Source organism: Carcharodon carcharias, chromosome 8 (assembly GCF_017639515.1).
Source record: "Carcharodon carcharias isolate sCarCar2 chromosome 8, sCarCar2.pri, whole genome shotgun sequence".
NCBI lineage: Eukaryota > Metazoa > Chordata > Chondrichthyes > Lamniformes > Lamnidae > Carcharodon > Carcharodon carcharias.
The window spans coordinates 164925312-164951626 of NC_054474.1; the positions used below are offsets into that span (position 1 = coordinate 164925312).

General features: G+C 43.8%; 1 protein-coding gene across 3 annotated transcripts in view; it reads right to left on the minus strand.

Annotated features, from left to right (window-relative positions):
• ralgps1 (Ral GEF with PH domain and SH3 binding motif 1) overlaps positions 1 to 26315 on the minus strand; it is a 758811-nt gene that overhangs the window by 554546 nt on the left and 177950 nt on the right. For all 3 annotated transcript variants that reach the window (XM_041193970.1, XM_041193968.1, XM_041193969.1), the window contains exon 3: positions 17141 to 17268. In XM_041193970.1, coding sequence (XP_041049904.1) covers positions 17141 to 17197 — 57 coding nt within the window. In that variant the 5' untranslated portion in view covers positions 17198 to 17268. The remainder of the gene's footprint in view (positions 1 to 17140; positions 17269 to 26315) is intronic.

The following is a 26315-nucleotide window of genomic DNA, read 5'->3' on the forward strand; positions in this document are numbered from 1 at the left end:
TCTTGCTGAATATGGGCACTGACAGTTTCATCAGCAGAAGAGTTGTGAATGGAATTGGAATGGAGCTGAAATGGTTAAGAACACTGAGGCTCAGGGGTCTTAATGATATACTGGATTAACAGGCTGTACTTTCACCTCTGGGACCTGGCTTTGAATGCAGCACTGATGAAATTAAACTTCTCTCTCTTTCAGCCAACTGTAAGGATCCCAAGTACACCGCAATTGGACAGGATGAGTCCATATTGGCAAGATTATAATAAATTGGACATTTTTATGAAGAAATGCCACAAAAGATGGCTGTTGTGGGAATTAGAAAAGCTTACATTGGTGCATTGAGGAGTGTTCCAAATTGAAATTGGAACTGGGGCACATTCCGAGGGTCGGATAAACGGTGCACTGTATAATACCTAACCAGGGAGCATTTGACGCTGACAGAGGTCACCAAAAGTAGCAGAATCTTTCGCTCAAAACAGAGGATGACATTCTTTCCTATTGTTGAACATATTCATTCACTGGAAAGGATATATTCTCTGAACAATGAGGGCATGTGCAGAACCGCACCATTAATTCCACATTTCAGATTCCGTCTCAACTTGACACGGTCAATAAATTAAAGGCACGCTCCCAAGTGAAGAGGAGAGTAAGTGTTAATCCATGTGGAAAAAAACCCTCTTTCTGAAATGTTGCTCATCTCCAACTTGGTCTTTCAATCCCGTGATTTTTTTTTTCTTTCATTTTTGTCGCTTTTTTTCTGCCTCTCTCTGATTTACTTCACCTTGTCCCTCTGCCAGGTTGTGAATTTTTCTCACTAATCGTCCCTTTGTGGACATCTCGCCTCATCCCCATCATCTCTTTTTTGTTACTCTCTATCTCTACCTTTAAGTTTGTCCCTCTGTCCTTGGGTTCTTCATCGCCCTATTCAAACGCTCAATAAATCTTGCATTTTCTTCTTTCTCTCCTCCGCTGGCCTCCTTATTCACATCACTGCTGTTGCTGCAGTCAGACATGTTTAGTTGCATCCTCTTCTGAGACACAACTGCTACCTCCATCCATTTAAATGCATCCCCGGTAGCAACAGCATGCAGTAAAACATAATTCCTAACCCACTTGCATGCGTTTTAGGAAAATAGGAACACAGGAGTAGGCCATTCGGCCCCTCAAGCCTGCTCTGCCATTCGATTGGATCATGTACCTCAAATCCATTTAACCAGCTTAATTGGCTTCCATGTTCTTCAATACCCTTAATCGGCACAAACATACCCATCGCTGTCTGGAGAGCTTCAAGCGTCCTATATAGAGTGATATGATTGCCACTATGGTATGTCATAAAGCAGAGAAGCCTGGGGGCTGGGCAATGAAAAGAGTCACACAATCAGATTTGAAGGGATTGGGAGGCTGAAGGTGGCAACTGTTGCTGCTGTCAAGTAGGTTAGATCTTTGTGCAGATAATCCATTAAATTCGCTGAATAATTCCACTACTGCTAACGTCCATCTGACGATGCAGAGAAATTGTTGTGTCTTTTGCAAGTGTAATTTTTGACACCCGAATGTAGAAATCGCTGTTGACTATAACAGTTAGTGTTTGCTTCATACTTTGGCAGAAGATATATTCTGTTTATTAATCTAAAATAAACTGCCTCACACAGCATCTAAAATAAGTCAGAGGAATGTCATGTCATTGTGACAAGTGCTCATCTTCAAATGTGGTAATTTCTGGTCTTCAGCCTTGGAATAAACGTCTAGACTTTTTTCTAAATGTTCTTCAAACTAAAAATATGTCCCATCAGTTTTAAATGCTCTCATTTGTAGGAACGTCAAGCATTAGATATTCATGAAAAACATGGTAACGCCATCACAATTTGAATGAATTAAAAAAACAGCTGTCATAGTAAAACACTGCAGATCTCATTCTTCCAATCAAATGCGAGGAAGCAAGTGCTCTCAAGAGGAAAACCAAGAGGAAATGGTGTGAGTGTGCTGGGAAGGAAGTATGAAACGCAGAGGAAAAAACACTGCTACTGATGTGCAATTGGAAAATGATTTCATTTCACCTCCACGCTTTCTAAAGCCTATAAAATCAATGTTCTCTGAAAGCTTTCTTTAATATATTAAAAACTTTCTCTCCTGAGAAAATGGTTGACAAAGAATAATGAAGCCCAAGATGTTTTTGCAATAAGCAAGCCACTTCTCCCTTGCAGATACTGAATATGCCCTTTCTTTTTTTTTTGTTAGTTCCGTCTCATACATTCACAATTTGTGCCCTGCAAGCATCTGCACTGATCTTCCTCACAAGATTCATCATGTCCTTCTATAAGACATGATGTATCCTTCACAGGAAACTTCAGATGGTTAATGACTTTCACAGTAACAATAAGAGTATTTTTCCAGAAACTGTTTTGGGCACGTTTTGTGCACTGTATTTGGGTTAAGTTTCCCTCCTGTAATAGATATCCCTCCATATCATTAGATATCACTATGGCTGAACATACAAAAGCAAACATCCCAAATTACAGAAAGTGCTGGATAAATGCAGCTCTAAAGAAGAGTCATACTGACTCGAAACATTAACCCTATTTCCCTCTCCACAGATGCTGCCAGACCTGCTGAGTTTTTCCAGCACTTTGTTTCTGTGTCAGATTTCCAGCATCCGCAATATTTTGCTTTTAATCTTAATGGCCCAAATTGGTTGAACTTCATTAACAGGAAACATTTCCAGAAAACTATTAGCCTTATCCTTTGGTTTGAATTCCAGCCATCTCAACACCCAAAGAACATCTCACACGGATGCACACTTTTGCAATGAAAGGCTTGTCGACACAATTTCAGCGTTGTCTTCTGCAGTCAGACAAGCAGGTTACCTCAACAGCATGAAGAGGCCATTTTCACCTTCACTGCCTGGGCAATGAACTAATTCATGTTCACTGGATTCATGAATGGGAAATGGTGGGCGCGTGGTGAAACCTGGCTGATTTTCATCCCATTCAAATAAATTAAGCAGATTCTGCACCAAGCAGAAGATCACTGCCCAGGCAGAGAAGGTGCAAATTAGGTGTGGGCGAACACAAGAACATTTGCTGCTACTCATCGCATCATCGGCATGGTGACTGACAATTTGCGTTCCAGGTTTGACTGCTTATTAAATTCAGCAGCAAGTTTCAACCACAACTCAAAGGCTAATTGCATTAAGGAAAGAGTCTCTGGAGCCTAAGGGAAAGATGCTGCAGATGTCTTGTACAGAAACAGCAATATTGTGCCTTTTCAACAGGCCAATTATATCAAATTCATCAGATGGTTGGCGGCATAAAACACCCCTGGGCGGAATTGTCCCAGATTTGCACTAAGTGCGGTAGTGGGTGGGTAAAATGACCATATTGTCCCGCACCCGCCGCATTAATTAGGCATTCCCGTTTCTATGGCGGGCGGGCTGTCATTCGCCTGTCACACCATCAGCTCACCTCTTCATCAGGCCCGTCACCATATTTAAAGACCAGCCCCGCGCACACCTCTCAGTTCTACCAGCCCCCAACTCCTGCGCGGAAAACATGGCCCCGAAAGGCAAGAAGACTGCAACCCCCCAGGTTTAGCGACATGTTCCTTGGGCACATTTTGAATGCCATGGAGGCCCACCTTAATGTCCTCTACCCCTGCTCTGGCTGCAGGATGGGCAGCTGCATCACCAATCCAGCAGGGACACAATGGCAGCTGTGGTCAGCGCCAATGCCCTGCAAAAGAGGCCAGCCACCCAGTGCCACTACCGGATGAATGGTCTCATCCACTCCGCCAGGGTAAGTCACTCTTCTCATTGCTCTCAGCTCACAAACCCGTCACACACCCACAGGGATCTCACACCTCAAGGGACAACATCACTAACTCTCACACACACCCTCACATCCCCATCAGGCTCATATCCTCTCGAGTTCACGTCCTCATCCCATCCATGTCTCCGCTCACCACACAGACATTCCACGCAGCGCCATGTGTCCTGCTCACACTCTCGCCATCTGTCCCCATGCAGGAGAATCTGCCTCCCAGCAGCAGGGAGAGGTCCCAGACCGGGAGTGGAGTGACCCACATGAAGCCCCTCACTCACTTTGAGGAGCGAGTTATCACACTGACTGGCGAGGGCATGGACCTTGCCTGCAGTGAGGGTGAGGTTGGCAGCAAACACCCACCTGAGGATCCTGTACCACATCATCCCTCCCTCAGTGAAACTGTGAGCGCTCTCTCTTGTGCTTTTGACTCTGCTGCCATGCACTACTTATCTCTACTTTGGTTGACAGGGAGCTCTGCCAAGGGACCCACACCCTTAACCAGCCAGTCCCTCAGCTCCATCCACGTTCTCACCTCCAGCCAAGAGGACACCTCCTCCATTGAGGACCTGGAAATAAGCAGCCTGGAAGACCCGTCACAGCGTTACCCACACCCTCCACCAGTGCATGGGCACATCCCTCGGTAGGACCTAGATCTAGAGCAGGCTTGGGTTCACAATCTGGTTGTCACCGCATGGATGTGTGTCTGCAGCAGGAGGAGGCAGGTTCAGCTAAGCCCCCTGGCACTGGGAGGGCTGCTGGCGAATAGGCATCTATGAGGTTCCAGTCAGATGACGAACCTCTGGATTCGGCCTTCCAACTCATCCTGGGGAGTCAGCAGTGGGTGCAGGGGAACATCATACAGAGCTGCTGGTAGCCCCGAGCAGAGTGGTATACAAGTCAGAGGAGTGCATTCGCCTGCTCTCTGGTGAAGCAGTGCCCACATGTTTGCATATGGAGGTCTCATGAGGAGGATGGTGGATGCCATGGAGACCCTGATGAACAGAATGTGGAGGAGATGTGTGCAGAGCTGCACTCCATCGCGGGACCCCTTGGTGAGTTCCTGCAGTGGCAGCGAGAGAGGGAAGTGGGGCACTTCGATGCCCCTCCAGATGCTTCTTCCCCTCAAGGACTCAGGCTGGGGCCCCTGGGCACCCAAAGGGAGGAGCAGCGGCAGCTGGACACCCTGGGTCATCCACTCAGGAATCTCAGAGACTGCCCTCTCCCTTTGACTTTGAACCTGTCAACCTCGTCCTCTGTCACTACGGAGGGAGCAACTGGCCAACGAGTGATTCTGGAAGGAGAATTGTGTGTGTTGGGGGGCAGGGCCTTTTCGGAGCCGTATGCAAGCACTCTCCCACACACACGGATCCTTCACGTATCACACTCACCTCAATGTCCTGAACATTTCCAATGCTACCTGCTGGAGTTCACTTTCAGTTGTCCATCTGAGCTGACCTGCATCTCCACCCACCCAGTTATCACACTCCCATGCAGCACCTGATCTCGCCCACCACGATTCTGATTTCACTTTCGGTTTGGACAGCACGGTGCTAATTCACTCCATCTTTGTCCCTCCCCTCGTCACCCATTTCCTGTCCTCCATCACAGTTGACCCCCTCACCTCCCCTCCGTGACCTACCAGCCACAACCCTTTTCCTTCGGGGATGTCCAGGTGAATGTGCACGTTCCCAACCTTCCCGAAAATCCCACCCCCCCTTCCACATTTACCTCCCGACCTCCTCCTTCCCACCCCGAGGGTCTGTGTCTGCCTCCGGATTCCCACCAACCACACCTGTGTCCCTTCTATCACTACCATCGAACCCTCACCCTCCCACACTACCGCCTCACTTTGCCCTTGGTCATTCTCACCATTCTCTCATACCATGCCCACCCTCAGTTCACTCCCCAGGAGGCACTCAAGGACCCATCAGACCCCTCCCTTGCACTTTCATCTGGACTCCCCCTCCTCCAGACCTCTTCCCCCCTTAGAACGCCTTCCCCCCTCAGGACCTCTTCTCTCCTCCCCACCCCACCTTCCTCCAGAACCCCCTTACCCCCCTCGGACCCCTTTCCCCATACTTAGTCCTCCCACTCCGCTTAGCCCGTCCCCATTCTGGACTCTCTCGGATACCCTTACTTCTTCCACCACCTTTAGTCCTTACCCCCTCCAGACTCCTCCCTCTGGCCTTACCTCTTCCTCCAGCCTCACTCCTTTCCCCTCCATTATTTCTTTGTCCATCTTTACTCCCTCCCTTCTCTGCACTCCTTGCCCCCTCCAAATCCTTTCCCTTACACCTTACACCCCCTTCACACCTACCTCCCCAGTTGCCATTGTCTCACCCATTACCCCCTCCTCCTCGTACTCCCTACCCCCTCCCAGCCTCTGTCCTGATACAGTCATTCCTCCCCCCCCACCCCCACCAACCTCACCCCCCTGACATCTTCATTTGCCCCCTTCCCAATCTCACCACCCCACCGGCACCTCTTCCTCTCCCAGTCGATCCTAGAGCTGCCTCTCCCACCCCTTCGACCATCATCCATTGTGAGCATCAATGATGACTTTCCGACTTCCACAAACTACTTCGTAGCAGAGCCATGTTTGTGAGAATCCACCCAGCATGCCACGGACATTGCTCAAGTCTGCCATTGCTGTCGGGCTCCAGCTCCTGGGATGTCCGTAATGTGAGCAAGGCCCTGGCGGTAAGCACCGACATGGAGAGACAATCCAGCGGCTGAAGGTGGCACGAAGCTGGCCTTATAATGATATACAGATGTATTACAATGAGGTTCCTGATGCTCACCGGCGGGAAACGCAAGCTGCCATTGACGGGCTGAGTGGATGATCACAATCGATTTCATGATGTCGTGGAAGCGATTTTTTAGTCTTCTCCCCATATTGTCCGCTCATGCCGTCGAATACACCCAACACCAGTGGGCACAGACGATTCAAGCCCTTGTTCCTGACAGGAACTAAGAATGAGAAGTCCGAGGCATCAACGGCAGAATTAGAGACCTGAAATTTGAGTTGGACATTTCCGCCTCATCCACAGAACGATTGGGAATTTCCAAACACAGGCTGCCTGTCACATTAACAATAGAGACTTTAGAGTGGTTTTTTAAATTTGTTTTTATGGGGTGTGGGCTTCGCTGGCTAGGCCAACATTTATTGCCCATCCCTAGTTGCCCTTGAGAAGATGGTGGTGAGCTGCCTTCTTGAACCTCGGCAGTCCATGTGGTGTAGGTCCACCCACAGTGCTGTTAGAAAGGGAGTTCCAGGATTTTGACCCAGCGATAGTGAGAGATCGGCGATATATTTCCAAGTCAGGGTGATGAGTGACTTGTAAGGGAAATTCCAGGTGGTGGTGTTCCCATGTATCTGCTGCCCTTGTCCTTCTAGATGGTAGCAGTTGTGGGCTTGGAATGTGCTGTCTAATGAGCCTTGGTGAATTCCTGCAGTGCATCTTGTAGATGGTATACACTGTTGCTACTGTGCGCTGGTGGTGGAGGGAGTGAATGTTTGTAGATGTGGTGCCAATCAAGTGGGCTGCTTTGTCCTGGAGACTGTCAAACTTCTTGAATGTTGTGGGAGCTGCTCTCATCCAGGCAAGTGGAAAGTATTCCATCACACTCCTGACTTGTGCCTTGTAGATGGTGGACAGACTTTGGGGATTCAGGAGGTGAGTTACTCATCACAGGATTCCTAGCCTCTGACCTGCTCTTGTAGCCACAGTATTTATATAGCTAGTCGAGTTTAGTTTCTGGTCAATGGTAACCCCCAGGATGTTGATAGTGGGGGATTCAGTGATGGTAATGCTATTGAACATCAAGGGGTGATGGTTGGATTCTCTCTTGCTGGAGATGGTCATTGCCTGATACTTGTGTAGCATGAATGTTACTTGCCACTTGTCAGCCCAAGCCTGGATATTGTCCAGGTCTTGCTGCATTTGGACATGAACTGCTTCAGTATCTGAGGAGTTATGAATGGTGCTGAACATTGTGCAATCATCAGCGAACATCCCCACTTCTGACCTTATGATGGAAGTTATTCTTATTAACAGTCATTGATGAAGCAGCTGAAGATGGTGACATTGAGGACACTACCCTGAGGAACTCCTGCAATGATGTCCTGGAGCTGAGATGTCTGACCTCCAACAACTACAACCATCTTCCTTTGTGCTAGGTATGACTCCAACCAGCGGAGATCTTTCCCCTGATTCCCATTGACTCCAGTTTTGCTAGGGCTCCTTGATGTCAAGGGCAGTCACTGTCCCCTCACTCTGAGAGTTCAGCTCTCATGTCCATGTTTGAACCAAGGCTGAGTGACCATGGCGGAACCCAGACTGGGCATCAGTGAGATTATTTGCCACAGACTTTGTTGAATTAAAATGTTATCAGCCATCATTCTGCCCACTCACATAATCCTGTAATTTACTGCTGTCTCTTCGTTCTTTGCCCTAACTACTAGTTTAGTATTATCTACAAGGTTGGATATACCTCATGATTTCAACTCTAGGTAAAATTTATGTACAAAATGAGTCTCAGTGCTTGATATTTATGAATAAGGGGATGGCAGGGACTGTATTTTCCTGGGGCTCATATCCCCTGCCAATGCAGGATTATCCTTATGAAAAAAATAGGGAGAGCAGTGTGATAAAAGCAAGACGCTCCAGATGCTGGAAATCTGGAATAAAAGCAGAAAATGCTGGAAAAACTCAGCAGGTCTGGCAGCATCTGTGGGGAGAGAAACAGAGTCGAAGTTTCAAGTCCGTTTGACTCTTTTTCTGAGATAAAGAGAAGTAGAAATGTGATGGATATTATTCTGCATAAAAGAGTAGTCTCCCAATGCTCTCAGCCCGCTTCTACCTCCTTCCCAAAATCCATAAACAGGACTGTCCCAGTAGACCTGTCATGTCAGCCTGTTCCTGCCCCATGGAACTCAGTTCTTCCCATCTTGACTCCGTTCTCTCTCCCCTTGCCCAGTCTCTTCCCACCTATATCCGGGATTCCTCTGATGCCCTACGTCATATCAACAATTTCCAGCTCCCTGACCCTAACAGCCTCCTCTTCACCATGTACACCCAATCCCGCTACACCTCCATCCCCCACCAGGATGGTCTAAGCGCTCTCTGCTTCTTCCTTGAACAGAGGCCCGAACAATCCCCATCCACCACCACTCTCCTCGGACTGGCTGAACTTGTTCTCTCACTGAACAATTTCCTCCAAATAAAATGTGTGGCTATGGGTACCCGCATGGGTCCCAGTTATGCCTGTCTCTTTATGGAGTATGTGGAACATTCCTTGTTCCAGTCCTACTCAGGCCCCCTCCCACAACTCCTCTTGCGGTACATCGATGACTGTTTCAGTGCTGCTTCATGCTCTCGTCTGGACCTGGAAAAAATGTACGATTTTGCTTCCAATTTCCACCCATCTCTCACCTTCATATGGACCATCTCTGACACTTCCCTTACCTTCCTTGACCTCCTTGACTCCATTTCTGGTGATAGACTGTCCACCAATATTCATTACAAGCCCACTGACCCCTACAGCTACCTCAATTACAGTTCCTCTGCCTCCATTGCATCTGTTCCTTTGATGCTACATTCCAAAATGCTGCTTCAGACATCTTCCCTTTTCCTTAGCCAAGGGGTCCCCCCACTGTGGTTGACAGGCCTTCCAGCTGTGTCCGAGCCACCTCCTGCATCTCTGCTGTCGCCCCTTCCCCTCCTTCCCAGAACCATCAGAGGGTCCCCCTTGCCCCCAATTTTCACCACAACAGCCTCCGCATTCAAAGGATCATCCTCCTCCATTTCCGCCAACTCCCAGCATGATGCCACCAGCAAATACATCTTCCCCTCACCCCTTGTCAGCATTCCGTAGGGACTGTTCCCTCCAGGACACCCTGGTCCACTCCTCTACCACACCCAAACTCCTCATCCCCTTCCCATGCAATTGCAGAAGGTGCAACACCTCTCCCTTTACCCCCTCACCATCTAAGGCCCCAAACACTCCTTTCAGGTGAAGCAGCGCTTCACTTGCACCTCCTTCAATTTAGTCTACTGCATTCGCTGCTCCCAACGTGGTCTCCTCTACATTGGAGAGACCAAATGCAGACTGGGTGACTGCTTAGTGGAACACCTTCGGTCTGTCCGCAAGCATGACCCAGACCTCCCTGTCACCTCCCATTTCATCACACCACCCTGCTCTCATTTCCATCCTTGGCCTGCTGCATTGTTCCAGTGAAGCTCAACGCAAACTGGAGGAACAGCACCTCATCTTCCAACTAGGCACTTTACAGCCTTCCAGGCTTAACATTGAGTTCAACAACTTCAGATCTTGAACCCTCTCCTCCATCTTTACCTTTTTTTTAATCCAATTTTTTTTTATATTTTCATTTTTTTTCTATTTCAATCCTTTTCATTTAATCCTTTTTCCTCACACCTCTGCCATCTTACCTTTATGCCATTGTCATCACCCTGTTTAGTCTTTAACACTACCATTAACACCCCCTTTGTCTTGGGTCCATGACATCTTTGTCAATCTCTCCTGCGTTCTCACCAATCCCTGACCTTCCATTTTGCTCCATCCCCTCTTACACAGTATAATGTCCATCACATTTCTACTTCTCTTTAGCTCTGAAGAAGAGTCCTACAGACTCGAAACGTTAGCCCTGTTTCGCACTCCACAGATACTGCCAGACCTGCTGAGCTTTTCCAACATTTTCTGTTTTTTATTTTATATTAAGGAGAGCAGTGTATTTGATTTCCTACACAGCTTTGAAATAGAGTAAAAATGAAAGCGGACTACCCTCACCTACTTCAAAAAGATGAGACACCCAAGACCTTTTATGGAAAGGTCACAGCATCACTGATGATTGATTGACCTGGTAACACAATATTGAAGATTGCAAGTTGAATTATATGTAATTAAGGCAATAACAGATACTTGAAACGCAAATGACATGAGTGCCTTGTCATTAGCATTCCATATGATAACTCCGACTGGGGAATACTTTTGGAATCTTTAGCTCTGGATTGAAATACAAACACAATGGGTGAGTAGAACAATCAATACAGAACTCTGAATCTAGAAGGAGAAAAGAAAGACGTGCATTTATAGTGAATTTCGCAATTAAAGGGCATCCCAAAGCATTTCAAAAGTACTTCATTGGCTTGTAATGTAGGCCCACAGCAGCCAATTTGCGCATTGCAAACTCCCACAAACAGCAAGGTGATAATAGCCAGATAGCTTGTTTTTGTGATGCTGATTGAAGGATAAACAGTCCCAGGGCACCAAGGATAACTTGGCTGCTCTTCTGCAAAGTAGTGCCATGGGATCTTTTACATCTGTAAGATGACACTTCCATCAGAGCAGCACTCCCTCAGGACTGCATTAGAGTGTTAGCCTTGATTTTTGTGCTCAAATCATGGAGTGGGAGTTGAATTCTCAACCTTTTGACCCCAAGGTCTACTTTTTTAATTCTTTCATGGGATGTGGGTGTCACTGGCAGGGCCAGCATTTGTTGCCCTTGAACTGGCTTATTAAGCCATTTCGGACGGTTAAGAGTCAACCACATTGCTGTGGATGGAAGAAATACACTAACTAAAATATGTAACACCTTGCAGGCCAAGTCTAACATCAGATATTATCCTGATTTGTTACTTTGCTGTATTATTTAACCTCTCCATATTAGTTAATCTATAAATAAATCTGACTGAGTAGCTTCAGCTCCATAAGCATTGGGTCTGTGGCGAATTTCAGAAGAACATGGTGGGCATCTCGGTCACCTCTAGTAATCAATATATCATCAATAATGGAGACTAATTTAACTGATGCATAGTAATTCACACCTTGCATGGGGAAAGGTGCAGGTTTTGGTTCTTGGGAGGCAGTTTGTTTGTGTAATGGCCTTTAGCAGTGGACACAAAACAAAAACGTGAGCAGCCAATAACAATCCTTTTGGTCCAAATCTGTAGCATCCTAACTACCAATCAATTTCTTATTGGGAAATCTTGGGATCGTGCTGCTCGTATACCTCACTTTGCGAAATGCTTGTTCAATGCACCTGTCAAATTTTCTCCTTCCATCTCGGTCAACAAAAAAAAAAGGAAAACTTGACCTGGTTCATTAGTTGAGACCTTGGCAGCTTTCCCTCATCAGGTCATATTTACCTCCGCTCACCCACCCCCCACTCCCCACCCCCAACTGCTCACTTACTCTGTCCCTGGTGATGAATTCAAGCAAAATTTCCAGTGCACGGGACTAAACCTCACTGGGTCTGTCATTACTCGCTTCATCTCCTCCTCACGTTTTCCACAGTTTGTTAGTTTGCGAATGCTTCCTTCACCTGTCATGGGAGCAAGCTCCTGGAATACTCCCGCATAGGCCACTCTGGGTCTTCCTTCACGCCCACCAACCCCCCCCCACCCAACCACCCCCCTACAAAAAGCATCAATCTCCTGATTTCAGCAAGGATTGGAAGATTGGAAATAACGCATTCCTCATTCCCTTGCCTGTACATGAAGCTCAACAACGTTTTGAGCCTCTCTGGCACTCCCAACATTCTCAAAGCCTGGAAGATTCCTGGCAGCTGCTCCCACTCTGTGGTCATAAAGTTTTTACACACACACAAGTGGGAATTCTGCTGCACACCAGGGAAGTTATGACTGTGGAGTGGGAGCATTCCAAGGAAATTCCAGGAGCTTGTTGTTTGCAGAGTTTATTTCAATTTTTGGAAAGGCAAGGAAATCGAATATAAAAAAAAAACCATTGTTCACAAATATGAATAATGGTCCTTTGTTTGACACAGATCTGTAAAATGTGTGAAAACCACTTAATACTTAGAAGCCCACCAAGCTCCCCGGCCTGATCCAATGTTTGACAACTTGGAAGTCACAATGACTGGGGGGGCAGGGAGGACATTTGCATTTATATAGCACTTTTCTCGACCAATGGGTATCTCAAAGCGCTTTACTGCCAATGAAGTACTTTTGAAGTGCAGTCACTGTTCGAATGGAGAAAACATGGCAGTCAACATGTGCACAGCAAGCTCCCACAAGCTGGTAATGACCAGATAATCTGTTTTTGTGATGTTGTTTGAGGGGTAAATATTGGCCAGTACACTGGGGAGAACTCTCGTGCTCTTCTTCGAGATAGATCCCTTGGGACCTTTTATATCCCCCCTCCCGCCGCCCGGACAGGCAGACAGGACCTCAGTTTAACATCTTATCCAAAAGCGCTGCCTCAGTACTGCACTGGACTTGATTTTTGAGCTCAAGCCCTGGTGTGGAACTTCAGCCTGGAACATTGTGACTCAAGAGGTGGAAGTGCTACCAACTGACCCACAGTTGGCACATTGCCAGGTATAACATTGGAAAAGACAATTACATGTCTGTAGTCTCCAATTCGTCCAAAGAAGTAGCGAGCACTTCATATGAGTGGCCTATTAAAATAAAATGGTGCTTCAAAAGGAAAATATTCACTGCTGTTAACACAGGGCAAAGAGTTCAAGGCAGCAGCTGATCCAGGTGGAAAGATTGCAGCCATTTTGTTTGAAATGTCTCTACAGCCAATTCTTTAGAGGGAGTTTAGTTTGGATTTGGATTAAAATAAAACTAGCAGATCGCTCATGACATCAGTCACAGTGGGTTAAAGAGATTACACACGAGGGGCGTAGAGAGGGCTGTTGAGTGCTGTGTTGTAGGACTAACAAAGAGCACTGCTGAGGGGCTTTGGAAAGACAATTGTAAGAAATTGCCGCTGATATTGTGCACCAAATTTATTTTGATTGAGCCCCAGTGATCAGCTGTTTATCAGGATCAGGGGAGAATACAATGGGATTGTCAGTGGTCAGAATTAGGACCTCTCTTCAGGTACCAAGCCCTAAGAGGACACTGGTGATGGTGGACCTCCTTGTTAATCTTACTCTGGAGATGTGACCACCTTCGTTGGCGGTGAATTCATCCAGTTTGCGAGGCTCTTTAGAGAGGTCGTTCTTCGTCTACCTCGATCTTTTTTAGCATCGATCTTTCCCACCAGCATCAGACTTTCTAAATCATGATTTCTTATTACGTGCCCAAGAAATTCCAACTGTCTCTTATTGATCTTGGTCAGCAGAATTCTGTTGATGTCAGTTTTTACTAGAACCTCGTCACTGGAAACGTGACTTGTCCAAGATATCTTCATCGTTCATCTCAAAAACACAACTCTGCAGCCTCAATTCTTCTCTGCGTTGTTTCACTGATCATCCAAAGCTCAATGCTGTATGACAAAATTGGTATGATGTCGCATCCCAGGGTTCTCAGATTCGTTTTCATGATTCATTTTGAGTTGATCATATTTTTTTTCATTTTTTGAAACGCATCTTTGGCCATTGCAATCTTTTGTCCTATTTCTTGGTCACACTTACTGTCCAATGTTAACATGCTTCCTGGGTAACAAAATTTGTCTACCTGCGTGACCTTTTCATTCCTCACTGTGATCTCACGTTCTGGTAGGACTTTTTTTCTGGACACTACTAGACATTTTGCTTTCTTACAGTTTAGCTCAGCCCTTTCCTCTCACTTTCACTCACTATTCTATCCAAAATCTTTTGCAGTTGTTCCCCCGAGTCAGCAGTAAGAACGGTATCATCGGCCTATCTTATATTATTAAAGTTGTAGCCTCCAACTAACAATCCAGGAAGGTCTCCAATCTCTCCAAGAATATTTTCACTATATAAATTGAATAAATCTGGGTACAAACCACACCCCTGTCTGACCCCCCTTTCAACCTTCACAAAATTGTTTAGATCATTCTCAACCTTTATGGCTGCAGTTTGTTCCCAATGAAGATTTCTTTTCGCTCTAAGATCTTTGTCATCAAGGTCAAGAGACTCTAACATACTCAACAGTTCTTCATGTTTCACCTTATCAAATGCCTTACTATAATCAATAAAACACGAGTGCCTCATTTTTCATCCCCATGGTTCTTTCTGATGGCATGCATACCATAAAGATATCATTTCTCATTCCTCTACCTTCGACAAAACCACACTCAAGAGCTGAAATTTCTGGCTTTATCTTGCTCCTGGTCCTATTCATAAGAAGGATCTTAGTCACAAGACTCAGATTGATAGCGCGATGGAGTTCACATTCCATTGCTCCAGGCTTTTTAGGGAGTGCGATAAATACTGATTTATTTAAGCCTTCGGGGATTTCTCCAATTGCATAAACCTCATTAAAGATAAGTCTATTCCAAAGTCTTCTAAATTTTTAATTTGTTTGGTGACTATATCGTCTGGCCCTTTGGCTTTATTGTTTTATTGGTATTAGGACCACTTTTTTTATAAATATGAATACTGATGACCTGGACGTGGGTATACAGGAAATCATTGGAAAGCTTACAAATGACACAAAACTCAGAAATGCAGTAAAACAGTGAAGAAGTTAGAAACGGACTTCAGGAGAACTTACTGGTGAAGTGGGCAGACAGATGGCAGATAAAGTTTAACGTTAAGTGTCAAGTGATGCATTTTTGAAAATGACAAAACCAACTAAACGGTGTTATTGTGTAGGGGGTGCACAAACAGTGAGATCTGAGGGCTTGCATACATAAATTTCTAAAGGTGGCAGCAAAGGTTGAAAAGTATGAGAAAGAACACAGCAATCTTGGCTTCACAAATGTATACAGAATACAAAAGCAAGTTATGCTAAACCCCCTGAAATCTAGCAGCTTACACTGTTTCTTCCCTGACAAAAAGATAACACTTCATCTTTCTTTGATGTTTCATATAAAACTTACTTAAAAAATACAGGTACCATGTTCCAAAAAAAACATCGAGAGAGATTTCATAACCTCTCCTTTTCCACTGGTAGCAATTTCTGCTGACTGGCCCATGTTTGATTTATTGCACCGATGCATCCTCAATAGCTTTTCACCAATAGCTACTTTACAGCAAGCAATTTATATTTATTTGGGCCTGTCATGCAAAGATGTGACCTGGGGTGTGTGATGTAAATGGCAGAAGGAAGAATTGTCTATAGAAAGATTATGTATGCTTCTTTTTCAAGGGAAAAGAGTAAGGTGAGAGGTGAACTAAAGATGTCATTAAAATGAGGACACAGAATTTACACAGAGGGAGCTTTTCCACTTATGGGGAAGAGCAAAACTAGAGGCCACCAATATAAGATAGTCACCTAGAAATCAAATAATGTGGCCGAGTGTTGCAGACTGGCACATTCCCAGACACAGGACTGCGTGCTGAGGGATACTCTAAAATCTCGGGACAGCCACCACAGAGGTTCAATGGGGAAATTAAGGCCACTGTCTAAGGTGCTCTTGCCAGGTTATACTGAGGGGCTGGGCTGGAACCCAAGTAAAAGCTCCCTGGGCTGTATTTTTTACGTGAAATGTATATCGTAAATACAACCCTTAATTGTAAGTGAAGTGAGGCACCTCAGAGTGAAAGGAAGTGTATTGCATTTCATTTAAGCCCAAATTTGAACTGTTATGCAATACACTTTTATAAATTTTATGAATAATGCGTATTTTGGAGGGGGAGGGAGGCGGCCAAGAAATCAAGCAGAGAATTCAGAAGAAACTTCTTTACAAAAAGTGGTGGAAATGTTGAACTTAATACCACAGGATGTAGTATAGAAGCATTTAAGGGAAGCTAGGTGCACTTGAGGGAGAAGGGGAGAGAGGAGTACGCTGGTCAAATTAGATAAAGAGAGCTGAGAGGAGGATCAAGTGGCGTAAACACCAGCCTTGCCTGGTTGGGCTGAAGGCCTGTACCTGTGCTGTATATTCTATGTAATTAGACAAATAGAAAGTCAGACAGATAGGTGGATGAAATAGATGAGCTGTTGTCTTTGACGTGCTCAACGAAGAGTTGTCAAAGTCAACCATCAGTAAACCTAGCAGCATGCCCTCTGTTTGTGTTCCACATGATGTGGTTTAAGTGCAGTTACTCCTGGAATCTATGGGACTACTGTACTCAGTGAAGGTTTATGCTCAGACTGATTATTGGGACACAACATTGGGCCAATTTGCCAAATACCTGTTTCCAGTGCAGAGTTTGGCTTGCTGGAAGTATGCATTGGCACATAACAGCGTAATCCCAACAATTTTTTCCCCGTTAACTTTAATGGATGGAAAATTATGCGGCTCATGCATTCCACTTCTTGATATGTACAATTACTCACAAACCCCAGCCCTATAATGTCTTCTCGGTGCAAAGGCTAATGAGGAAATGGCACTTGTTTACAGCTGGTTCACTCAGTCTACGTGAAGATAAAGACAAGACATTGCACTGAGATGCACTTGTGCATCCACATTTTTTTCATGGTTACCTCTGGTGTGGCAGACGTCACTCTCAGATTGGCCATCAGGCCATTCCTCTTGTACATGCTCCCCCTGCTTGTCGAGCAGCGTTTATTTGAGCCTCAGCTGGTGGAAACACACGACAGACAGCCAATCCCTGTGAGAGAAGAGAAAGATCAGCAAAAATAGCTTCTCAGCATTTGCAATTCAGACACGGCCCTGCTGAGACAGAAATAAATTACGTTCCCTCCTGGTTTGTTCATGCGGCTATTGGATCCATTACCGAGCCTGGCACTGTGCAGTTATTGGATCCATCCTCATCACAAGGCAGTGTCTGCAAAAATAAGATAATAAATCCTCCTACAATGGCTGCTGAACAGTCACTTATTTTTTTATTTGCTTCTTTGGGTCAATATTTCTCTAAGCAAAATAACCTAACCATGATAAGTAAAGGCAACTCATAGTTGCAACAACAGAACATTGAGAGGGGAGTCAAAACTGAGACAGGTTCATGTCAAATGCATTTAAACGTGGCAAATGTACAGTGCCAGGCTCGGTAATGCTGTCTGTATTGCAGCCAGCCTGCCTCTCACTTGCTACCATCTCCTCCTCCTCTAATACCTTGTGTGAACATCTGGAAATAACTGCATAAATTTTAAGTCTGAATATTTATTTTAAACAATGAAAACTCAGCATCCAGTCTGACAGTGGAAAATCTCCATGCCAGCTTATTACCAAAGCGCATCCAATTCGACGGTGAGCACTGCCTTAGAAATCAAACACAACAGGAGGCAATGTTAACAAATCATCTTCTTCCATTTCTATAGTAATGTTAGAGTCTTGCAAAAAGTATTTCAAATACTTGTAAGAATTTGCCTGCACTGTATTGAACACAAAGAAAATACCATATGCTGCTGAAAACAGAGTTCTCTGTGCGTTCTTTGCATTTTATTAAAGAATAAATTGTAGTGGCTAACAATAAAGAACCAAAATGATAAAATTGCGCAAAGCTACAAAATGTAAATTGATGCTGCAGGCTTAAGTATTGTAATGAACGTTTGTGTTTTGGTGTCAAGTAAGCAAGCTATGGCCTTGCTATTTTTGTAATAGTGCACAGATATGTCATCAAATATAATCTAAGATAAAAGTTACTTGTTTTGTTTCATACGTTTATGTCTTGGGTAAATGAATTTTCTGGCTAACTGAACACCTTCCTATGTTCTCCTCAACTGCTGCTTGCAATCAATAATGGGGAGAGACCGATGTAAGAATAAACAGTGATGGTTTATTGAGTCATAGGGCAGAGCACCAGATCATATGTGCTCACTCAGAAACCTCCAGAACTAGACATACAGTTCCCCGTGCTGTACAGTGATTTGTCAGTGCTGTCACATGATCTGTACACGTGCATTCTCTTAAAGGGACAGGGTACCTCACTTTGCCAAACATATTCTTAGTTTAAAGACCTGCAGGCCAGATCACCACTTGTAACAAGGCCTTATTTTGCAGTTTTGGCTTTGTAGTCTTGTTATTTTTCCTTTTCTTCTATTGCTTTCACAATTACAGATAAGAAAAACCACTTGGTCCTTCTCAGTTAATGCATCCAAAAGGACTTAAAATCTCAAAGACCCCTCCTCCACTGCTTTTTTGGGAAGAAAATTCCACAGATGCGTGACCCTCAGAGGAAAACTTTCTCCTCATCTCAGTCTTAAAAAGGAGACCTCTTATTCTTAAACTGTGTCGCCTAGTTCTAGTCTTCCCCCATATTTTACTCCCGTAATTAACAACAACAACAAGGCTAAACAGCCCAAATTCCTTCACCTTTTCTCATAATTCAGATTTTTATCACCGTGGATTCGCCTCATGGCTCTTCTCAAAAACACTTCTAGCACTTGACGGTCTCCCACGTGTCTTGGGGACTAACACTGGAGACACTAATCAAGGTGTGATCGGACCAGAGCATTACATGATTTGATCGGAACTTCCTCTAACTTGTCCTCTATCATTTTGGCTTTATCGCTTAGCATTCCATTGATTGCTGTTTTGCATTTGATGGACATGTTAAGTGTCAAGTTTACTAAAATTGCTAGGTACCTTTCAAGTTCATCCTATCAATTGCACACTTTCTACCAGAACACGTCGCACAAGGGGGCAGTTTCCACTTTGAATACATTCTGAAAAGGCGCCAGTTAGGCCACCATTCAAGTTTCCGCAAAAATGCATGTGCATTATCACAAACTAAACTCCCATGAGTTGTCATAATTGCATGGCGTATTAGAACATTTTTCTTCGCTAAAAGATATTCACTGATGCGGTTTAGATGGGAAACCTGGTGCAGTTTTATCAAGACAGCTGAAAATGGGTTGGTCACAAAAAACAAACATGCTCAATGTGCCTAACCTATCAGCTGCGAGTACCTTGATTTCAAATCACTGAAAAAGATTGTTAAGGTATGTATATATTGAATCATTTGTTAGTTTCTCTGGTGTACACCGGTCAGTTACTCAGTAAATTAAACTCTTTATTTGCAAAGACTTGTAAAACCTCTTCACCAGTCCCTGTGCATCATTAGGAAAGAAACACGATTTGAAACGTCCTCCTGAATCAGTGCAAATCTGTTGACCTGGCAGTGCGGCTAGGTTTGTGGCTGGGGCCTGATCCCTACCCGGCAAAGTGAATCATAAACCAGTGCAAAAGATTGTGGAAAATACGGAACGCAAGTGGTTTTGGATGTAACTCGCAAAATTCCCTGAATATTGAGTTCAACAATTTTAGATCATGAACTCTCTTCTCCATCCCCACCCCCTTTCCGATCACCCCCTTTTTTTCCCAATAATTTATATAGATTTTTCTTTTCCCACCTATTTCCATTATTTTTAAATGTATTTCCATCCATTGTTTTATCTCTACCTTTTAGCCTATTTCGATCCCTTCCCCCCCATCCCACCCCCACTAGGGCTATCTATACCTTGCTCGTCCTGCTTTCTACCCTTAATTAGCACATTCCTTAAATAATATCACCAACTTCAACACCTCTTTGTCCTTTCGTCTGTGACATCTTTTGGTTATCTCCACCTATCACTGGCCCTCTATCCAGCTCTATTTGACCCACCCCACCTTAAACCAGCTTATATTTCACCTCTCTTCTATTTTTACTTAGTTCTGTTGAAGAGTCATATGGACTCGAAACGTTAACTGTGCTCCTCTCCGCAGATGCTGCCAGATTTGCTGAGTGTTTCCAAGTATTTTTATTTTTGTTCCGCAAAATTCCCTGATGTTTTGAGCTGGTTGGACCGATTTCACTGAAATCTAGACACAAACTCGAGGTAACGTTACCCCACAACGTTAATCCTTCTTCACAAACATCGAGCAAATAAAAATTTTCTATTCTTGACAGCACTGTGGAATATTTGATTTACCTTAGCATCACCTCTCTCTCAAGCTAATAAGGTTTCTCCACAACACTGATTTTTTATAGCGGCTGTCAACCCTCCAGGACTGGCCTGCAGTCTCCAGGAATTGAAGATTAATCTTCAGCACACTGCAATGTGCAACGCTGGAGAAAAATCATCAGGACATTAAAAAAAGATTGTGCTTTTGTGTCATTTTCTTTGACCATTTCTCTTTACCAGATATATAAATATTGAAAATGGGAAAAAAAATGGTTCTTTGGCTGACATCATCCAAATGGGTAATGAGTCTTTTTGCTTTCCAATTGGCATAGGAAGTCAACACATCACAAAGATGGATGTGTTGGCTGACTAATGGCTGAAGCCTGAGGGCAAATCATGTGAAGAAACCTCCAGGAAGATATTACAGTTGGCAACCCTAGTCCCAACTAAAATTTCCTCTTTATTATCTCAAAGTTGGGGAAATCTCGCCTGCAACTTCTATCCTGAGATGGTTACAGATGGCAGAGAGGTTCAATCGCACTGCACAATATCCCAATGCAGTTGCGTTACAAACAACAATAAAAAGTGTAATAAAAAGCAAATGTTTTTCAGGAAAGATAACAGCTTTGGGAGGCCATTTTCAAGGTCAGGTAACTCACCTTTCCAGACAGCGCTAAAACATTGAGATATTTACATCAGATTCACATGTAGGGTGTAATATTTTCTCAAAGTAGTGCTTCTAACAATGTATAAATATGATTTATAAAGATTATGTTTGCATTTCACTTCACATAGCTATGTAAAGAAAATTGTTCCTTTTCTCTTGGCATGTACCACAAGTGACTATCAATCCCACTGCTAACCAGTGTTCTAATATATATATATATATAAATAATATTATATATATATATATATATATATAAAACTGTGTACATGTATGTATGGAACCAAAGTGCCCTCTAGAGGAAATGCTGTGCTAATAAACCCCAATCATGAGATACTAACCTGAAGCACGATTACCAAAATGAAGAGAAGTCAAGCAGCCAACATCTTTGCAAACTTTAGCTCCTTTCTAATTTACTATTTTACCATTTTAATTTCCACAAACAAGCAGATCTCCTTTAGTTAAATAAAAATTGCATTCAATGTGCATTATCCGAAAGGACAATTCCCTTCTAATGCAACATAAGAATATTTCCTCAATATTATATAATCTTGCATCAAAACAGCTTTTCATTTAGCCAACCTAGGAGACGACACTCCAACTTTCACATATTCTCTCAACTTCAGATGGAGAAGGGACTTAAACTAGGCCTAGGAATGTGGCCAGGACACTTTTGAGTGTAGGGATCAATTCCCGAATGGTGAAACCCAGGATGCACCCGGTAATAAACCTCTGGCCCCATTACTACCGGCAGTTTATTGGCTCGATTTGTAATGGGCAGCTCTCTGACAAAGTTGGCTAAATGAAGGGTAGGCCACATCTTTAAAGTTGTATTTCACCATAATTCCATTTTATAATAACCAAAAGCAACCACCTGAGCAACTCAATTTTACAAATATCTATATTCGTTCCATGGTTATTTTCTAGCTATTATAATCTAAAAACTGCTGAAATTCTTTAAAATGAAACAATGCAATATCAGTAAAAATCTAAACAGCCCCTGCAGCAATAGCATGAGATTGATAAAGTGACATGTACAAAATGCCAATTGAAATGACTGCTGTGGGGTTAATGGGAAAGGATGGTGATTCACATAATGAGGATTTAATGGAAAAAAGCAGAGGAAGAGAGTCACAAGACAAAGGTGATCAGGATTGAAAAGATTTAGAAAGGAGCAGTGAGAGATCAGGGAGCAGATGCTCAGAGATTTGCCTCACAGAGGAGAGAACAACCCAGCAAATTGGATTCATCCAACAAGTCCGTCTGCCTGCTCAGAGGAGAGTTCATCTTTTTGCCACTTTGGAAGAGGCGTTAATCCAAAGTCACAGGCTACAAAACAATTCAATCCGTGAGATTGACAGAAGCTTTCATGACCTAGGTTCTGACACAATCCATTCTCACACATCCTCCTGTCCAAGTTTCCTAGAATAATGAGGCATCTGCTTCTACGTGTAATTATCAATTCAAAATATGTCACTCAGCTTGGATTAGGTAGCTGGCTGTGCTGGGAGATAAGAAAAAAACAAATGTCCTAATTTTAGTATGTTGTTTTGTCAATATTTACAGTTCAACAATTCAGCAGCAAAGTAGCATAGCATAGTACCACAACAAACTTATTCTTTTGTTGTAAGAGGGAAACTAAGAAATGGAGCGCAGCTAACTAACTGAGGGAAGACTTAGAGTTTGGTGAGAGGGTGAGTTGGGTGAAGGGGAAGGAGGAGCTGTCCGTTTCCTTTTCCTATCTTTCTCACCCCATAGAAATTAGTTCTTGCTCTACTGCAGGGAAAGGAGCTGTTTGGTGAGTATCCGGTAAGCGGGTAAGTTCTATTCTATCCCTAAAGTTTAAAATAGTACACAATTTGGTGGTAAAGTTAATCAAATATATCAGAAAGCAACATTAGATAAATGATTCATATAATTAAATAATTAGTTAAGACACATTAAGGATGACAGGATAGGTGCTGTGTCAAGCCCGCAGCTTGTGGGGACTGCTGGACAACACTGTGATCCAGGGTAAGCACATCTGCATTAAGAGTTTGCAGCTCGACGAACTTTGGCTCAGAGTCATTGAGCTGGAGGCTGAGCTGCAGACACTGCGACACATCAGGGAGGGGGAAAGTTACCTGGATGCTTTGTAACAGGAGGCAGTCACACCGGTTATGATAAGGGTCATCTGATTTGGTCAGTGGCCAGGGATAGGGGGGTGTGACTATGAGTGAGACAAATAAAGGGGACCCAGAGGGCAGGAGTGCAGGGGTATGAGCCTCTGCAACTGTCCAACAGGTTGGAGGTTCCTTCACCTTGTTTGGATGAGAGTGAGGGCCGCAGGATGGATGGGCAAACTGACCATGATGCTGTGTGACAGGAAGCCATCCAAGTTGGGGGGGGGGGGGCGGGGAAAGGAATGTAGTGGTACTAGGCGACAGTATAGTAAAGAGTATTGACACTCTTCTATGTAGCAAAGAATGTAGCTGTGTTGCCTGCCCGGTGCTGGGATTTGGGACATCTGCTCAGGGCTGGAGAGGAACTTGCAGAGAGAGGGGGAAGGATCCAGTTGTCATGATCCATGTAGGTACCAATGACATATGCAGGATAGGGAAGGAGGCTCTGCATAGTCAGTATGAGGAGCTAGGCAACACATTAAGCAGCAGAACCTCAAAGGTAATCATTTCTGGATTATTTCCTGAGCCATTTGTAAATTGGCAGAGGACAAATAAGATTAGAAAAATGAATGTGTGGTTCAAAGACTGGTGTGAGAGAAGTGGGTTCCGGTTTGTGGGGCACTGGCACCAGTATTGGGGAAAGTGGGATCTGTACCGCTGGGGCTGGTGCCCTTGCAAGCTACCTAACTAGGGAAGTAGAGAGGGTTTTAAACTGAATAGTGGGGGCAAGGGATCAAATTTGGGATGATGTGGTAAACCAAAGAGTAGATACAAGGCAAGAGAGATGGGTATTAATATTAATGATAAACAGACAATGACAGGAAGGGACAGAGAGTACAAATCTAAGAGTAAATCAGCAGATAAGGCTAGATGCTACAAAAATAATAAGAAAGACAAAACTAAATGGTCTGTATCTAAACTCATGTAGCATTCGAATCAAAACAGATGAACTGATGGCACAAATAGAATAAGTATGATTTGATAGCCATTACAGAGACATGGCTACATGATGACATAGATTTGGACCTGAATATTGAAGGGTACGTGACATTTAGGAAGGATCGGAAGTTCAGAAAAGGTGGGGGGGCGGCTTTGTTAATTAGTGATGGTATTAGCACATTAGAGAGGGATGACTTAAGTTCAGGAAACTAGGATATAGAAGCAGTTTGGGTTGAAATGAGGAATGATAAAGACAAGAAGTCATTTGTGGGAGTGGTGTACAGGCCCTCTAATTGTCACTACGCAGTAGGACAGAATATAAAAGAAGAGGTATTGGGAACTTGCCAGAAAGGTGCAGCAATAATCATGGAGGATTTTAATCTACATGTAGACTGGAAAAATCAATGGGCAAAGGTATCGTAGATGAGGAGCTCATAGAATAAAAGTAAAATACTGCAGATGCTGGAAATTTGAAAAAAAAACAGCAAATGCTGGAAAAACTCAGCAGGTTTGACAGCATCTGTGGAGAGAGAAACAGAGTTAACCTTTCGAGTCCATGTGACTCTTCTTCAGACCAGAGTTCATAGAAAGTTTTTGGGATAATTTCTTAGAGCAGCATGTTCCGGAACCAACCAGAGAGCAGGGCAATGCTAGACCTGGTATTGAACAACAGGTAGGATTAACTGATAACCTCCTCGTGAAGGCACCCCTAGGAAGCAGTGATCATAATATGATTGAATTTTACATTCATTTTGAGTGAGGAATGAGTGCATCTAAGATTAGTTTTTTAAACTTAAATAAGGACAATTATGAGGGCATGAAAACAGAACTGGCAAATGAGGTTAAGGGATATGTCAATAGAAGTTCAGTGGCAGATATTTAAAGGGATATTTCAGAATACAAAGAATAGATACATTCCAATGAGAGAAAAATTCCAAGGGGAGGGTCCACCATCCGTGGTTAACTAAAAAAGTTAAAGACAGTATCAACCTTAAAGAAAAAGCATATAATTACACGAAGATGGATGGCAGGTCAGAAGATTGGAAAGAATACAAAGATGGATAGTAAGAGTATCTATAGATACTTAAATAAGAAAAGAGTTAACAAAGTGAGCATTGGTCCTATAGAGTGTGTGTCTGGGGAATTGATAATGGAAAGTGGGGAGATGGCGGACGAATTAAACAGGTATTTTGCTTCAGTCTTTGCTGTAAAGGACACAAGTAACATCCCGGAAACATCAGGAAATAGAAGGGAGGGAAGGACTCGGGAAAATTCCAATCACCAAGGAAGTGGTATTGAGCAAATTGTTGGGGCTGCGGGCTGACAAATCCCCAGGTCCAGATGGACGTCAGCCTAAGGTCTTGAAAGAAGTGGCTTGAGAGATAGTTGATGCATTGGTTTTAATTTTCCAAAATTCTCTAGTTTCGGGGAAGGTTCCATTAGATTGGAAAATGGCAAATGTAACTCCTTTATTCAAAAAGGGAGGGAGACAGAAAGCAGGAAACTATAGGCCAATCAGCCTAACATCTGTCAGAGGGAAAATGTTAGAAGCTATTATTAAAGATGTTATAGCAGGTCACCTTAGAAAAACTCAAGGCAATCAGGCAGAGTCAACATGGTTTTGTAAAAGGGAAATCATGTTTAACCAATTTATTGGAGTCCTTTAGAGGAGTCACATGTGCTGTGGATAAAGAGGATTCATGGGAATAGCAATATTTTTTCTCATCAATGCTGGCCTTCTGTACCTCTACTTTAGCAGTTTTCAGCAAGTAGACGAGGAGGAGTATGGGAGAACATGGGAACTCACAAAAGTGGGATTCATGACATCTTTTGCATTGTTTTTGGTTGTTTGGTAATTGGATGTACTGTAAGTGGATGTACTGTAAGTGGATGTACTGTAAGTGGATGTACTGTAAGTGGATGTACTGTACTTAGATTTCCAGAAGGCATTTGATAAGGTGCCACATCAAAGGTTATTGAGGAAAATAAAAGCACATGGTGTAGGGGGTAACATAGTGGCAATGGATAGAAGATTGGTTAGCTAACA